At 37.2% G+C, this 16,632-nt stretch overlaps 1 protein-coding gene and 1 non-coding gene across 11 annotated transcripts in view; one reads left to right on the plus strand and one right to left on the minus strand.

The window, feature by feature from the left end:
• The window catches only part of PTPRQ (protein tyrosine phosphatase receptor type Q), a 260,044-nt gene that overhangs the window by 22,766 nt on the left and 220,646 nt on the right, over positions 1-16,632 (plus strand). For 8 of the 10 annotated variants that reach the window (XR_011076020.1, XM_068561270.1, XM_068561274.1 and 5 more), the window contains 5 exons: positions 4,349-4,479; positions 4,652-4,781; positions 6,016-6,166; positions 6,621-6,727; positions 10,092-10,189. Coding sequence is in view for 9 of the 10 variants with exons in the window: in XM_068561270.1 (XP_068417371.1) it covers positions 4,349-4,479; positions 4,652-4,781; positions 6,016-6,166; positions 6,621-6,727; positions 10,092-10,189 (617 nt within the window). In the remaining variant the exon portion in view is untranslated. The remainder of the gene's footprint in view (positions 1-4,348; positions 4,480-4,651; positions 4,782-6,015; positions 6,167-6,620; positions 6,728-10,091; positions 10,190-16,632) is intronic. The other 2 variants (XM_068561271.1, XM_068561272.1) reach the window with 2 other exon arrangements.
• LOC137776011 (U6 spliceosomal RNA) lies at positions 2,641-2,747 on the minus strand. Its single transcript, XR_011076133.1, has one exon. It is a non-coding gene; the product is annotated as a U6 spliceosomal RNA (small nuclear RNA).

Genomic DNA, 16,632 nt, shown 5'->3' on the forward strand with positions numbered 1-16,632 from the left:
GTCGCTTTGTAGTATAGTCTGAAGTCAGGGAGCCTGATTCCTCCAGCTCTGTTTTTCTTTCTCAAGATTGCTTTGGCTATTCGGGGTCTTTTGTGTTTCTATACAAATTGTGAAATTTTTTGTTCTAGTTCTGTGAAAAAATGCCAGTGGTAGTTTGATAGGGATTGCCTTGAATCTGTAGATTGCTTTGGGTAGTATAGTCATTTTCACAGTGTTGATTCTTCCAATCCAAGAACATGGTATATCTCTCCATCTGTTTGTATCATCTTTAATTTCTTTCATCAGTGTCTTATAGTTTTCTGCATACAGGTCTTTTGTCTCCTTAGGTAGGTTTATTCCTAGGTATTTTATTCTTTTTGTTGCCATGGTAAATGGGAGTGTTTCCTTAATTTCTCTTTCAGATTTCTCATGATTAGTGTGTAGGAATGCAAGAGATTTCTGTGCATTAATTTTGTATCCTGCTACTTTACCAGATTCATTGATTAGCTCTAGTAGTTTTCTGGTAGCATCTTTAGGATTCTCTACGTATAGTATCATGTTATCTGCAAACAGTGACAGTTTTACTTCTTCTTTTCTGATTTGGATTCCTTTTATTTCTTTTTCGTCTCTGATTGCTGTGGCTAAAACTTCCAAAACTGTGTTGAATAATAGTGGTGAGAGTGGGCAACCTTGTCTTGTTCCTGATCTTAGTGGATATGGTTTCAGTTTTTCACCATTGAGGACGATGTTGGCTGTGGGTTTGTCATATATGGCCTTTATAATGTTGAGGTAAGTTCCCTCTGTGCCTACTTTCTGGAGGGTTTTTATCATAAATGGCTGTTGAATTTTGTCAAAAGCTTTTTCTGCATCTGTTGAGATGATCATATGGTTTTTATTCTTCAATTTGTTAATATGGTGTATCACATTGATTGATTTGCATATATTGAAGAATTCTTGCATTCCTGGGATAAACCCCACTTGATCATGGTGTATGATCCTTTTAATGTGCTGTTGGATTCTGTTTGCTAGTATTTTGTTGAGGATTTTTGCATGTATGTTCATCAGTGATATTGACCTGTAGTTTTCTTTCTTTGTGACGTCTTTGTCTGGTTTTGGTATCAGGGTGATGGTGGCCTCATAGAATGAGTTTGGGAGTGTTCCTCCCTCTGCTATATTTGGGAAGAATTTGAGAAGGATAGGTGTTAGTTCTTCTCTAAATGTTTGATAGAATTCACCTGTGAAGCCATCTGGTACTGGGCTTTTGTTGGAAGATTTTTAATCAATTTCAATTTCAGTGCTTATGATTGGTCTCTTTATATTTTCTATTTCTTCCTGGTTCAGTCTTAGAAGGTTGTGCTTTTCTATGAATTTGTCCATTTCTTCCAGGTTGTCCATTTTATTGGCATATAGTTGCTTGTAGTAATCTCTCATGATCCTTTGTATTTCTGCAGTGTCAGTTGATACTTCTTTTTTATTTCTAATTCTATTGATTTTAGTCTTCTCCCTTTTTTTATTGATGAATCTGGCTAATGGTTTATCAATTTTGTTTATCTTCTCAAAGAACCAGCTTTTAGTTTTATTGATCTTTGCTATTGTTTCCTTCATTTCTTTTTCATTTCTTTCTGATCTGATCTTTATGATTTCTTTCCTTCTGCTAACTTTGAGGTTTTTTTGTTCTTCTTTCTCTAATTGCTTTAGGTGTGAAGTTAGGTTGTTTATTTGAGATGTTTCTTGTTCCTTAAGGTAGGATTGTATTGCTATAAACTTCCCTCTTAGAACTGCTTTTGCTGCATCTCATAGGTTTTGCGTCATCGTATTTTCATTGTCATTTGTTTCTAGGTACTTTTTGATTTCCTCTTTGATTTCTTCAGTGATCTTTTGGTTATTAAGTAGTGTATTGTTTAGCCTCCATGTGTTTGTATTTTTTACAGTATTTTTCCTGTAATTGATATCTAGTGTTAGAGCATTGTGGTTGGAAAAGATACTTGATACGATTTCAGTTTTCTTAAAGTTACCAAGGCTTGATTTGTGACCCAAGGTATGATCTGTTCTGGAGAATGTTCCATGAGCACTTGAGAAGAAAGTATATTCTGTTGGTTTTGGATGGAATGTCCTATAAATATCAATTAAGTCCATCTTGTTTAATGTGTCATTTAAAGCTTGTGTTTTCTTATTTATTTTCATTTTGGATGATCTGTCTATTGGTGAAAGTGGGATGTTAAAGTCCCCTATGATGACTGTGTTACTGTCGATTTCCCCTTTTATGGCTGTTAGCATTTGCCTTATGTATTGAAGTGCTCCTATGTTGGGTGCATAAATATTTACAATTGTTATATCTTCTTCTTGGATTGATCCCTTGATCATTATGTAGTGTCCTTCTTTGTCTCTTGTAATAGTCTTTGTTTTAAAGTCTCTTTTGTCTGATATGAGAATGGCTACTCTAGCTTTCTTTTGATTTCCATTTTCATGGAATATCTATTTCCATTCCCTCACTTTCAGTCTGTGTGTGTCCCTAGGTCTGAAGTGGGTCTCTTGTAGACAGCATATATATGGGTCTTGTTTTTGTATCCATTCAGCCTGTTTCTGTCTTTTGGTTGGAGCATATAATCTATTTACATTTAAGGTAATTATCGATATGTATGTTCCTATTACCATTTTCTTAAAAATATGGAATGCTTCACAAATTTGCGTGTCATCCTTGTGCAGGGGCCATGCTAATCTTCTCTGTATTGTTTCAATTTTAGTTTGTGTGCTGCCGAAGCGAGCACCTAAGTTGCTTCTTGATTTTGATTTTGTGTGTCATTTCAAATTAGTAGTCTACGTTCACTTTAACGCAATTGTTTTCAATGTCCTTTAAAACAGTTGCAAAAACCTCATTACTGAGCCTGATCTTTAATTGCCCAAGTATGCAGATAGAGCTAACCTTGTTTAAAATTAGCAAGTCATGAATTTTTTCTTATCTATTAACAGAAAAAAAATACTTGCATATTAATCGGAATTTTCAATGACTTTATTCGAGTGAAGAATGTGAGTAATATTTAGGCAGATTATGAAATCTAGATCATATTTTTTGAGTCTAGGGGCCCTGATAGTGTCTCTCAAAGCATATAATCTAAGTGTGTGTTTGCTCATCCCATGCTGCCATTTGTCTGGAAAGAACTAGCTTGTATTTTCTTTACCTCTTTGAATATTTTAAATTAATATGTTTAATATTTGTTCATACCAATACTTACATTATGAGATTCGTGATTTTGATTTATCTTTAAGTCACTCAAAAATTCTACAGATATTAATTTCGAAATTTTGGGATACTTGAAATTTATCTAAGGTATCCATCTACTTGATGTAGAAATAAATGGCAAAGAATAATAAATGCCATATAAAAATCATGTGGTGTCCTAAAAACATGTTTCTGAGTATAAATATAAATAAATGTCCAGGTTCTTAATGATTTGCTCTTCCTGATTATAAATCTTCACGTAGGTAATTATACCACTACGAGTCTTCTTCCCCCAAATTGTAATCCTTCCATTACTGTTTAAACTAATTTTTTTCCACAAAATAATCTCAAATTGATGTCACAAAACACGTTATTCCAGTAGCATTTTAACATGTTCATAATCAGCTCAGTATATGTTTATTTTACTTTTGCTTGTAGTTTTTGTAACTTTTTATATCTGTGTTCTCTGCCTCTCTTTCTTATACTATGAATCATTGTGGGCAGCATTCTATTTGACAGTTCTTGTCTTTAAAAATGAGTAATACTTGATCATCTATATCAATATCATTATATCAATCAGTAGAAATACCAATATATGAGATGATTGTCTAAAGCTGATATTTTTCAGGTTTTCTAAAATAATTGTTTTCTTTTATGCTAGATGAGATCTTTAAACTGGGAAAACTAAACAGTAAAACTCATCAGATAAAATTTGTTTCTAACTTCAGCCAATATTTGATACAAAGGGATTCTTTTACTTCTTTGTGTAGACTTCATATTTCTCTCTCTGTTGTCTTTTCAGCTTATGCTAATATTTTCAGAAAGCTTTAATTCTTTTTTCCTCCTTTGAATATTGTACATTTACTCCTGTGAATTTGCTCTTATGTAGTTTTTACTGCAACATCAAAGTTAGCTGCATGTAATGGTATTTACAATGATTCTGAGTATTGCAATTGATTATCATATTTTATAAGCTGTCATTTGTGTAAACAGCTATTTTTAATTAGGATATATAATTCATTAATGAACTATTGTCTTTTTTTACACTGTGCTTTTTATTCCCTTTAAAGGGGTAAAAAAAAAAAAAAAAAAAAAACCCAGTTAGAAAACATGCAGGAGGAATTTAAGTGTTTCGTGTATTTTGGGTAGGTCTCGAAGCACCGTCAAATATCCATGAGGGCAAAGTTACAAACTCTTCCATTGAAATTCTCTGGAATCGAGCTGATGGGAATTTTCAGCATTATGAAATCACATGCATAAACTGTGCTGCTGCTTTCATGGTATGTTATAAGGGGTTCTCAGAGGAATAACTTTTATTCTGAAGCCAGTATTGCTGCATTCTTATATTAGGTAGTAGTGAAACTAAATAACTCCCAACCTTTTTTTGCTTGTGTTTGATTGTGGAGCATTTCTTAAATGAACACTTGGTAAGTTATTCTTTTGGCTTGATAGGTCCAGAAGGTATTTCAAGAAACAGCAACATTCTCTAACCTGGATCCTGGCACAGTGTACACCTTTTCAATTCGCACTGAAAAAGAAGGTTTTAAAGACAGTTCTCCCTACGTAAAAGAAGTACAGACAGGTACAGCCTATGTAAGCACTTTAGGTATTATTCAGTGTTCAAATATTTTTTTAAAATTTCCAATTTTCTAAAATATTTTATTGTTAATATAATCAGAAGGATTCCATAAAAATGCTTTGGTTTTATGTATTACTTTCTTTCTTTTTAAAAAAAGGTCATTTATTTATTGATTGAGGTACCATTGACATATAAGTTTCAATGTTCAAATATTCATTTGGTTCTTATAGGGATGATTTAATAAATAGTTCATTCTTCTCAAATTTTCTTAATGGGCAGGCAGTATTTCCTCTTGTCTCTTTTTCTATTTCCCCTTGTATGAATTAGCACAATCTCTTTTGTGTGTCTGTTTCCAGACAATAGAGTTGCTAACTGTCTGGGTTCTGGCCAGAGTCTCCATTTGTGATTTAATTTTTCCATTGTTCAGTTAAACAGACAATGAAGTGCCATTTCCCCAGCGTTAGCAATTTACTCCCATTGGCAGATGGTGATTTATTCCATGGTAGTCATATGAAATAAAGGATGATTGGGAAGGGTATATGCAAAATGTGTACGTTTTCAAATGTAGGTGAAGTAAAATTGTCAACTATTCTACTAATGTAACTATTTTAGATATTCTTGACATGGATGGTATGGGAACATTGATTTATGTATTTAGAAACTGGTCATGTCTGGTATTCTTGTACTGTAATAACATAGAATGGAATTGAGAGAGAATATCGTGGCAATTTTGTTCCTTTCTTATACATGGGAGAATTTTAAAGAGGAAACAAAATATATATTTTACACTATTTTAATTTTTTTTTTCAGAAAATAAGGGAAGCATTTCATATTTAGATTGCAGTTAACTTTCCTGCTGATTAACCTTGTCACTATTTGGTATTTAATTAGAATGAGTCCTAAAAATCATTAAATATTTCTGAGGTTGGTGATTACACAAGACCAAGATATCACCTCTTCCTACATTATAGAGGCAGGGGAAATATTGAGTACAACACTGCTGGGGTACATATCAGCTCTGTTTCAAAGTTTACAATGATTCTGTTTTTTTGTTTTTTGTTTTCCTCCCACTCTTTTAACTTCGCATATCTACCAGGAAGAATAAAAGGAATGTCTTGGTTACCCTCAGAGTTTGCAAAGAGTCAAACAAATCCTGAGAGTATTTCAGGGTGGTTTTAAAATAGGTGCTTTGTACGGTAGAAAATGTCATTTTACGTGTATGTTTTAAATGATACAGCCCCAAGTGCGGTTGAATTTCTGAATCACAGTAGGAATTCAAATGCAGTAACCGTTAGCTGGCCTTCAGCTAGAAGTCTTCTGGATGGATACATTATTTCAATATCCAGTGAAAGCTTAATGAAAGAAGAAATCCTGCCTTCCACAAAAAGGTATGAAAATATTGAAAAGAAATTATATCAAGTTACATGGAACACAAGATGAACATTTTACATGTGTTGTTAGAAAACCATGTTAGTGGTTTAGTATAAATAGAAATTAGAAAACTTTGCAAGAGAACTTTTTGGACTATAGTGTGATAAGAATAACTAAATCTGATATACAGTACCAAATTATTTATGCTAATAGATAGTAATGAATTAATTCATGATTTCATCATGCTCGTATGTATGACATACACACTTTTTGACTTAAATTTCTCCACGTAAGAAGCTATGCTTTCTCAATAACTGTTTGTGTGTAAGCATAGCAAATTGTTTCCATAATAGACAATAAAAAACCAAAACTTATATATAAAATTCTTTCTGCAAGTAGTGTGAGAAGATGGAGTTTTCCAAATGTTTGTGAGCTAAATATCTTAATATGTGATTTTTCTTTAATGTGTAGGACATTCTCATTTAACAGCCTTTCTCCAGGGACTGACTTTTTAATTAGCATTATAGCTACCAAGGGACTAAAGAGAAGCCATCCTACTGTCCTCATGGTCAGCACTTGTAAGTTCATTTTATATTTAATTAACTTTTCATGGGTTAAGGGAAAATAAGGGAAGTAGTTGTGTTTAAAGCCAATGTCTAGTTAACAATCAATATAGAAGTGGTTTATGACATTATGGCTTGAAAAGAAGGAGCGTCTCATTTACATGGAGAATGCCTGCATTATGTTCCTTTCTCTATCATGTATTGTGACCTTGGGCAAGACTATGTGACCTTGGGCAAAACTATGAGGTTCTCACTTAAACGATGAGAATAATTATTCCTGCCTAGGTATAAAATCTTGTTACTAAAATCAAATGCAAAGCTCTTTGTGAAAAGAGCAAAGTACTCTAAAACCCTAAGGTATTGTCATCTTCAAATACTCAATATTTTTCTAATATTTTGACTCTATCTGTTAACGTTTTATGAAAAACAAAACTTTGGAACTAGAAAAATAGATGGCACTGTCTTTTTTTTTTAATAAATTTATTTATTCATTTATTTAATTTTTGGGTGCATTGGGTCTTTGCTGCTGCATGTGGGCTTTCTGTAGTTACTGAGAGCGGGGGCTACTCTTTGTTGCGGTGTGCGGGCTTCTCATTGCGGTGGCTTCTCTTGTTGCGGAGCACGGGCTCTAGGCACGTGGGCTTCAGTAGTTGTGGCCTGAGGGCTCTAGAGCGCAGGCTCAGTAGTTGTGGCGCACGGGCTTAGTTGCTCCGCGGCATGTGGGATCTTCCTGGACCAGGGCTCGAACCCGTGTTCCCTGCATTGGCAGGCGGATTCTTAACCACTGCACCACCATGGAAGTCCGGCACTGTCTTTTCAGTTGCATTTCTTGGGTTCAGTTTGCTTCTTCTGACCTTATTAGCATCACTTACACGTATGCCTGCCCTGAACATATACAGATGTTCCAAAGAGCCCTGTCACTTGTGGGTCACAGTCACGTGAACGTGTGCTCAAGTACCCATGCCCTATCAGTGTGAGAGGAGGCTTCCTCTCAGGATTTGCAGTGTGGAGGATGGGAAAGCACTGTAAAATGCAGCAACAGTCAAATCAACTTCTGGAAAATAAACTAAAAAATTTGAGCACTTAGTATATACCGGCAATGGTACCATGTGCTTAAGTTACTGTGTTGAATCTCCCGGAGTTATCTAAAATGTAAGTTAAGGCTCATAGGCGTTCATAACTCATTATTGAAGGTGAGATTTAACCCAGGTATCTAACTCTCAAACTGATATGACACTCTGCTGCCTCTCATAAAGACCATCCTAAGAACCATCAGCAATAGATGAGAAGAGGCTTTTTTTAAAAAATGGTAGTTCGGGCTTCCCTGGTGGCGCAGTGGTTGAGAGTCTGCCTGCCAACTCAGGGGACACGGGTTCAAGCCCTGGTCTGGGAAGATCCCACATGCCGGCAGAGCAACTAGGCCCGTGAGCCACAACTACTGAGCCTGCGCATCTGGAGCCTGTACTCCGCAACAAGAGAGGCCGTGATAGTGAGAGGCCCGCGCACCGCGATGAAGAATGGCCCCCGCTTGCCGCAACTAGAGAAAGCCCTCGCACAGAAACGAAGACCCAACATAGCCATAAATAAATAAATAAATAAATAGATAGGAAAAAAAAAAAAGGTAGCTCATGTCTTACATCAGTGAAAGCGTCTTGGATTGCTGCTTAGATTTGGTTGTGTTATTATCATTGTCAGCATCATCATCGCCATTGTCATCCTCATCATCACCGTTGTCACCATCATCACGTTGAGTGCTTGTTCTTTGTCAGGCACTTTGCCTAGCATTTTCTATGCTTTATGTCCCTGAATTCTCAATCATGATATTCATTCTACTAATCATATGAGATGCATGTTGTTTTACGAATTAGGAAACTGAGGCTTAGAGAATTTCAGTAGCTTATACAGGATGACAGATTTCAACCCATATTTCCCTGACATCAAATTCTGTCCTTGTAACCACTCTGCTTTGGTGGAAAGGCCACTATGCTATAGGAAGGACTGACACTACCCATTCTTAGCTCTATGGCTTTGTACAAATCATTATTCTATTTGGACCTCAAGCTCCTCATTTCTACCCTAGGTTTAATAGTACATTCTGTATTTTAAAAAAATTTTAAATTTTATTTTATATTTATTTATTTATTTTTGGTTCCTTTGGGTCTTCTTGCTGTGCACGGGCTTTCTCTAGTTGTGGTGAGCGGGGGCTACTCTTCGTTGCGGTGTGTGGGCTTCTCATTGTGGTGGCTTCTCTTGTTGTGGAGCACAGGCTCTAGGTGTGCAGGCTTCAGTAGTTGTGGTGCACGGGCTTAGTTGCTCCGTGGCATGTGGGATCTTCCTGGGCCAGGGCTCGACCCTCTGTCCCCTGCATTGGCAGGCGGATTCTTAACCACTGCGCCACCAGAGAAGTCCCTACATTCTGTATTTTAAGAGGTTGTTGCTTTGGCTGTGTTTTCCCAAACAAACCTGGCAACTTTTTCCCCCACCCTTCCCACTTTACAATTTGACTTTTGTCTCCTACTGTATATTAATAATTTTTAGTCTTTTTTGTACCTCTCTTTCTTTGCAAGCCACCTCAAATCCATTTGGAAGTAGATGGAATATTAATAAATGTAAAAAATAAAGCTAAAATATTATGAGACTCTGGGGAAATAGTAAGTTAATTCCAGTTGAAAGGGAATATACATCAAAGAAAAATAGAATAAAAAAGATTGTGAATCAGTGACACAGGTTTAAATCTATCACTGGATTGAATTCTAATAGACTTAAATTAATAAGTAAGTAAGGACAAAAAAAATCTCACACAGAATTTGAATATTAGATGTGAGATTATTCCAATAAAATTTTAATATGGCATTTCTTCCAGTTAAGGAAAGAAATGCTACATTTCAGTTTGAAATATAAATTAGAAATAGAGACATGCTACTGAATTGAAAAAATAAGTTTCTAGAACCTTCTTAGATAAAATGTTTAAAGGGAAAAGGAGTTTGGAAACTTAAGGAAGGGGGCTGGATATATCTCTTAATTTATGCAGTGCATAAAATTCTAAGTTAAAAATCTCACTTGTAATAACTTCATACTGAATTGTGCTATGACAAAAATAAATATGAAAATCCATACTTTATATAATTTTATTGTGGAAAAAGGCTTTCTAGAAAATTTGTTTCCCTGTTGCATTGTGGATATGAGGAGACTGAGACTCAAGGTAAATAGCCTGCATAAGATCACATATTGCTAAAACTGACTAGAAAAGCCTATGTATCATGTCTGTCTTCCATAGTGTGAGAGTCAAGTTTATCAGTCCAGTACAGGTAACATGATGATAGAAATTTTTTTTTTTTTTTCAAAGCTTTCATTCCCGTGTCTTATTTCCTTGCCCTAGATCCAGACCCACCATCAGATTTGCTGATTTTGGGGCAGGAAGAACACACAATATATTTGTCTTGGAAACTCCCACAAGGAGGCTTTGAAAGGTTTCAGGTAAAGTTGCTATCAGGCAACCTTGATGTTTATTGAGGCCTTTATTTCACTCCTTTTTGTCCTTCATTTTACATTTCTTAATAGTTTAAGAAATTATGGTACCACTCCTTTACTGTAAGGTTTTCCTCCAAAGTAAATTTTCTGTTTGTTGCTTTAAAAGTACAAAGTTGTCATGGGAGGTTTTCAGATTTGAGTAAAAGCTGGTACTTGACTTTAAATGAGTTCGGGTTTTCAATGGAGATAGACACGTGCTTATGTAGTTCAAAAACGTGAATAAAGGAATGCTGGTGCTGGAAGATAGTGCTTCTGTGACAGCGCTGGCCACAACGAAGATTCCAGAAGTTAAAGACAGGTAATGTGCCACAGGCTCCCTTTCAACTCCATTCTACAGATTTAGTTGAGAGTGGAGACTTGCAGCCCAGAGGGTAGGAGAGAAAGATGTACAGAGAGGCTGCTTTTCAACTGTGTCTGTGAAGTAAATGCGTACATTTTTGTTGCTTTTGTTGTTAATAATGTGACCTGGCATCACGTGAGGACATATTATACACACCCTACGTCCTGCATTGTGTGTCTTGCAGAGAGAGTAAGCTTCTGGGGATAGCACTATTGCTTTGTATTCTACGTGGGCAAACGAGTTTTCTATACTTTCATAGTGGTAGGAGATGGTCATTTTAGTTGTACATAACAGAAAACAACCTGAAACAGTTTAAGAAATAAAAATTTATTGTATTAATGAAAGAGTGCATCATGGACACCAAGGCAAAGAATAGAACAAGGTGTTGGGGAAAACTGGAATAAGATGTTTAAGGCTACTGAGGCCCCATGGATTATTTTCTTACTGTCTACTTCTTTCTGCTCTTTGGCCGTAGTTTATTTTTATTTATTTATTTTTCCTGATGACCAGCTTTCTCTGTTAAGCAATCCATGTGGTGAGTGGAAAAATGCCATGTACAACTTCTAAGCACAAATGGTGCATTATGAGCCACAGAGAAAGACAGATGCTCCCTGAATTCCCAAGGAAGGGTCTGTGATTATTCCGTGTTGTAGACACCAAGTCCAGTTCCAGTCAACTGTGGTTGTAGCCCCCATGTTGTGTAAAAGTGGTGGCCATGGGTCTGGGGGTGATGGGGGTTATAGAATCATTAGAATTTGAGCAGATACAACAAAAGGTGTTTCCTGTAAATGAAAAACAATATGAAATTTAATAGTTTATAGAATCAATACAGCCTAAAAGGAACCAGAGCAGTAAGATTACCAGACATTTGAAATGAACTAATTAGTACATCTGGGTTTTATATTTGAGTATAAACTTCTTAACAATTACAGTTCATAAGAGAAACAAGATAATAGGCATTATATGATAGATATAAAAAAATCCACACTTATGTAAGGTATCTGGTACTAAAGACAAAGAGGGATGTAGTGGGCAGAATAATGGCCTTCCAAAGATCCACAGCCTAATTCACAGAACCTGAAATATGTTATATTACATGGCAAAGGGGAAGCAGATGGAATTAAGTTTGCTAATTAGCAGGTTTTAAAATAGGGAGATTATAGAGAGTCTAGATCCAGATGGTGGAGTAGGAAGATCCTGAGCTCACCTCCTCCCATAGACACACAAAAACTACAACTACATATGGAATAACTGTCTCTAGAATGACCTAAAGACTAGCAGAACACATTTTCTACAACCAAGGATATAAAGAATAGGCCACAGTGAGACGGGTAGGAGGGGCAGAGGTGCAGTCTAGTGAGAACCCACACCCCCAGTGTGGTGACCCACAAGTGGGAGGGCTATCACAACCACAGAGGTCTGCCCTGAGGAGTGAGAGGTCCGAGCCCCATGTTGGGCTTCCCAGCCTGAGGGACCTACGCTGAGTAGAAGAGCCCCATAACATCTGGCTTTGAAAACCAGCGGGGCTTATGTATGGGAGAGCCAGAGGGTCATGGGATATGGAGGCTCTGCTCTAGAAGGGCTCACACACAAACTCGCTGACTCTTGAGTCCCAGTGCAGAGGAAGCAGCTTGAAAAGCAGCTAAGTCATAAGACAAGAAGATTCATTGACTAGTGTTAGGGTGTGTGCTGGAGGGGCAGGGATCTGGTAGAGCTTTCTCTGGGAATAGAAGTGCTGGCGGGTGCAATTTTTTTTTTTTAACTCTCCTTCCACCTACCTGGCAGGTGCTGGCAGGCACCATTTCTATCACCCTCAATCAGCCTAATCAACACCATGTGCCTGCCCAGTATTCCCCGAAGGCCAATCCTGCCCAGCCACGCACCCTGGCTAGATTTTCCAAAGTAGCTCCTAGCCCACCCCACCCAGCAGGTGACCTTGGCTGGCCCAGTGCCCCTCCAAAGCAGCTCCCACTCTGGGGTGCCAGTTCTGCATACCAGTATACCTGCAACAGTCACAGCTGGGCCTCACAGCTGGTCACACTGGGGCCAGTCCCACCCATCAATGGGCCTGCAGCAAGCACGGCCCAACCACCAAAGGAGGGCACACACAGCTCACATGGGAGATACTCCCGGGGCACCTGGCTCCGGTGACCAAGGAGGACTGCACCACTGGGCATCACAGGACACCTTCTAAATAAAGCCACTCTTTCAAGACTGGGAGATTAGCTGATATAACTTACACATAGAAACAAACACAGAGAGTTAGGAAAAATTAGGAGACAATGAAAAACCTTCCAAACAAAAGAACAAGACACAACCTCAGAAAAAGAATAAAATGAAATGGAGATGAACGATTTACCAAGTAGAGTTGAATGTAATAGTCATAAAGATGCTTACTGAGCTAAGGAGAAGAATGGATGAATACAGTGATAACTTGAACAAAAAAGTAGAAAATATAAAAAAGAACCAGGCAGAACTGAAGAATGCAATAACTGAAATTTAAAATACCCTAGAGGGGAATGCTCAACATCACTAATCATTAGAGAAATGCAAATCAAAACTACAATGAGGTATCACCTCACACCAGTCAGAATGGCCATCATCAAAAAATCTACAAACAATGAATGCTGGAGAAGGTGTGGAGTAAAGGGAACCCTCCTGCACTGTTGGTGGGAATGATATAGCCACTATGGAGAACAGTATGGAGGTTCCTGAAAAAACTAAAAACAGAACTACCATATGACCCAGCAATCCCACTACTGGGCATATACCCTGAGAAAACCATAATTCAAAAAGAATCACGTACCACAATGTTCATTGCAGCTCTATTTACAATAGCCAGGACATGGAAGCAACCGAAGTGTCCATCGACAGATGAATGGATAAAGAAGATGTGGCACATATATACAATGGAATATTACTCAGCCATAAAAAGAAACGAAATTGAGTTATTTGTAGTGAGGTGGATGGACCTAGAGTCTGTCCTACAGAGTGAAGTAAGTCAGAAAGAGAAAAACAAATACCATATGCTAACACATATATATGGAATCTAAAAAAAAAAAAATTGTCATGAAGAACCTAGGGGCAAGACAGGAATAAAGACGCAGACCAACTAGAGAATGGACTTGAGGACACGGGAAGGGGGAAGGGTAAGCTGGGACAAAGTGAGAGAGTGGCATGGACATATATACACTACCAAATGTAAAATAGATAGCTAGTGGGAAGCAGCCGCATAGCACAGGGAGATGAGCTCGGTGCTTTGTGACCACCTAGAGGGGTGGGGTAGGGAGGGTGGAAGGGAGACACAAGAGAAAGGAGATATGGGGATATGTGTATATGTACAGCTGATTCACTTTGTTATAAAGCAGAAACTAACACACCATTGTAAAGCAATTATACTCCAATAAAGATGTTAGAGGGAATCAACAGCACACTAGAGGAGCACATACAGAAGAATGGATCAGCACCTGGAAGACAAGGTAGTGGAAAATCACCCAATCAGAACATAAAAAGAATTTGAAAAAATGAGGATAGTTTAAGGAACCTCTAGGATAACACCAAGCATACCAATATTTGCATTTTAAGAGGTCCCAGTAGGAGAAAGAGAGAAAGTTCTAGTAGACCTATTTGAAGAAATAATGGCTGAAAAAAATTTTAACATGGTAAAGGAAACAGACATCCAAGTCCTGGAAGCATGGACTCTGAAACAAGATGAACCCAAAGAGATGCGCACCAAGACACATTATAATTAAAATGTCAAAAGTTAAAGAGAGAAATTTAAAAGCAGCAAGAGGAAAACAAGTAGTTACGTACAAGGGAGCCCTCTTTTGAGCTGATTTTTTTAGCAGAAACTTTACAGGCCAAAAGGGACTGGCATGATATATTCAAAGTGCTGAAAGGAAAAAACTTATAACCATGAATGCTTTACTCAGCAAGGTTATTAATCAGAATTTAAGGAGAGATAAAAACTATCCCAGACAAGCAAAAGCTAAAGAAATTCATCACCACTAAAGCAGCCTTACAAGAATTGTTAAATGGAGTTCTTTAAACATAAAAGAAAAGGCCATAACTAGAAACAAGAAAATTATGAAGAAAAATTCCACTGGTAAAGGCAAACGTGTAGTAAAGGTAGTGTATCATCCACCTGTAAAAGCTACTATGAAGGTTTAATGACAAAAGAAGTAAAATATATCTAAAATACTTAGTTAAGCAATACCCAAAATAAAAAGATGTAAAAAATTACATCAAAAGCGTAAAGTGCTTGTTGGGGGATGTAATAAAATGTGCTTTTAGGATGCTCTAAACTTAAGTGACCATCCACTTAAAATAGACTGGTTTTTTTTTAAACATCTTTATTGGAGTATAATTGCTTTACAATGCTGTGTTAGTTGCTGCTTTATAACAGAGTGAATCAGCTATATGTATACATATATCCCCATATCTCCTCCCTATCCCACCCCTCTAGGTGGTCACAAAGCACTGAGCTGATCTCTCTGTGCTATGCGGCTGCTTCCCACTAGATATCTATTTTGCATTTGGTAGTGTATATATGTCCATGCCACTCTTTCACTTCGTCCCAGCTTACCATTCCCCCTCCCCATGTCCTCAAGTCCATTGTCTACGTCTGCGTCTTTATTCCTGTCCTGCCCCTAGGTTCTTCAGAACCATTTTTTTTTTTTTTTAGATTCCATATATATGTGTTAGCATATGGTATTTGTTTTTCTCTTTCTGACTTACTTCACTCTGTAGGACAGACTCTAGGTCCATCCACCTCACTACAAAAAACTCAATTTCGTTTCTTTTTATGGCTGAGTAATATTCCATTGTATATATGTGCCACATCTTCTTTATCCATTCATCTGTCGATGGACACTTCGGTTGCTTCCATGTCCTGGCTATTGTAAATAGAGCTGCAATGAACATTGTGGTACGTGACTCTTTTTGAATTATGGTTTTCTCAGGGTATATGCCCAGTAGTGGGATTGCTGGGTCGTATGGTAGTTCCAGTTTTAGTTTTTTCAGGAACCTCCATACTGTTCTCCATAGTGGCTGTATCAATTTACATTCCCACCAACAGTGCAAGAGGTGATACCTCATTGTAGATTTGATTTGCATTTCTCAGATGATTAGTGATGTTGAGCATCCTTTCATGTGTTTGTTGGCAATCTGTATATCTTCTTTGGAGAAATGTCTATTTAGGTCTTCTGCCCATTTTTGGATTGGGTTGTTTGTTTTTTTGATATTGAGCTGCATGAGCTGCTTGTAAATTTTGGAGATTAATCCTTTGTCAGTTGCTTCATTTGCAAATATTTTCTCCCATTCTGAGAGAGAAAGCTGTGCAAAAGCTTTTAAGTTTCATTAGGTCCCGTTTGTTTATTTTTGTTTTTATTTCCATTTCTCTAGGAGGTGGGTCAAAGAGGATCTTACTGTGATGTATGTCATAGAGTGTTCTGCCTATGTTTTCCTCTAAGAGTTTGATAGTGTCTGGCCTTACATTTAGGTCTTTAATCCATTTTGAGTTTATTTTTGTGTATGGTGTTAGGGAGAGTTCTAATTTCATTCTTTTACATGTAGCTGTCTAGTTTTCCCAGCACCACTTATTGAAGAGGCTGTCTTTTCTCCATTGTATATTCTTGCCTCCTTTATCAAAGATAAGGTGACCATATGTGCGTGGGTTTATCTCTGGGCTTTCTATCCTGTTCCACTGATCTATATTTCTGTTTTTGTGCCAGTACCATACTGTCTTGATTACTGTCGCTTTGTAGTATAGTCTGAAATCAGGGAGCCTGATTCCTCCAGCTCCGTTTTTCTTTCTCAAGATTGCTTTGGCTATTCGGGGTCTTTTGTGTTTCCATACAAATTGTGAAATTTTTTGTTCTAGTTCTGTGAAAAATGCCAGTGGTGTTTGATAGGGATTGCATTGTATCTGTAGATTGCTTTGGGTAGTATAGTCATTTTCACAGTGTTGATTCTTCCAATCCAAGAACATGGTATATCTCTCCATCTGTTTGTATCATCTTTAATTTCTTTCATCAGTGTTTTATAGTTT

This window comes from Eschrichtius robustus, chromosome 13 (assembly GCF_028021215.1).
Source record: "Eschrichtius robustus isolate mEscRob2 chromosome 13, mEscRob2.pri, whole genome shotgun sequence".
Classification (NCBI taxonomy): domain Eukaryota; kingdom Metazoa; phylum Chordata; class Mammalia; order Artiodactyla; family Eschrichtiidae; genus Eschrichtius; species Eschrichtius robustus.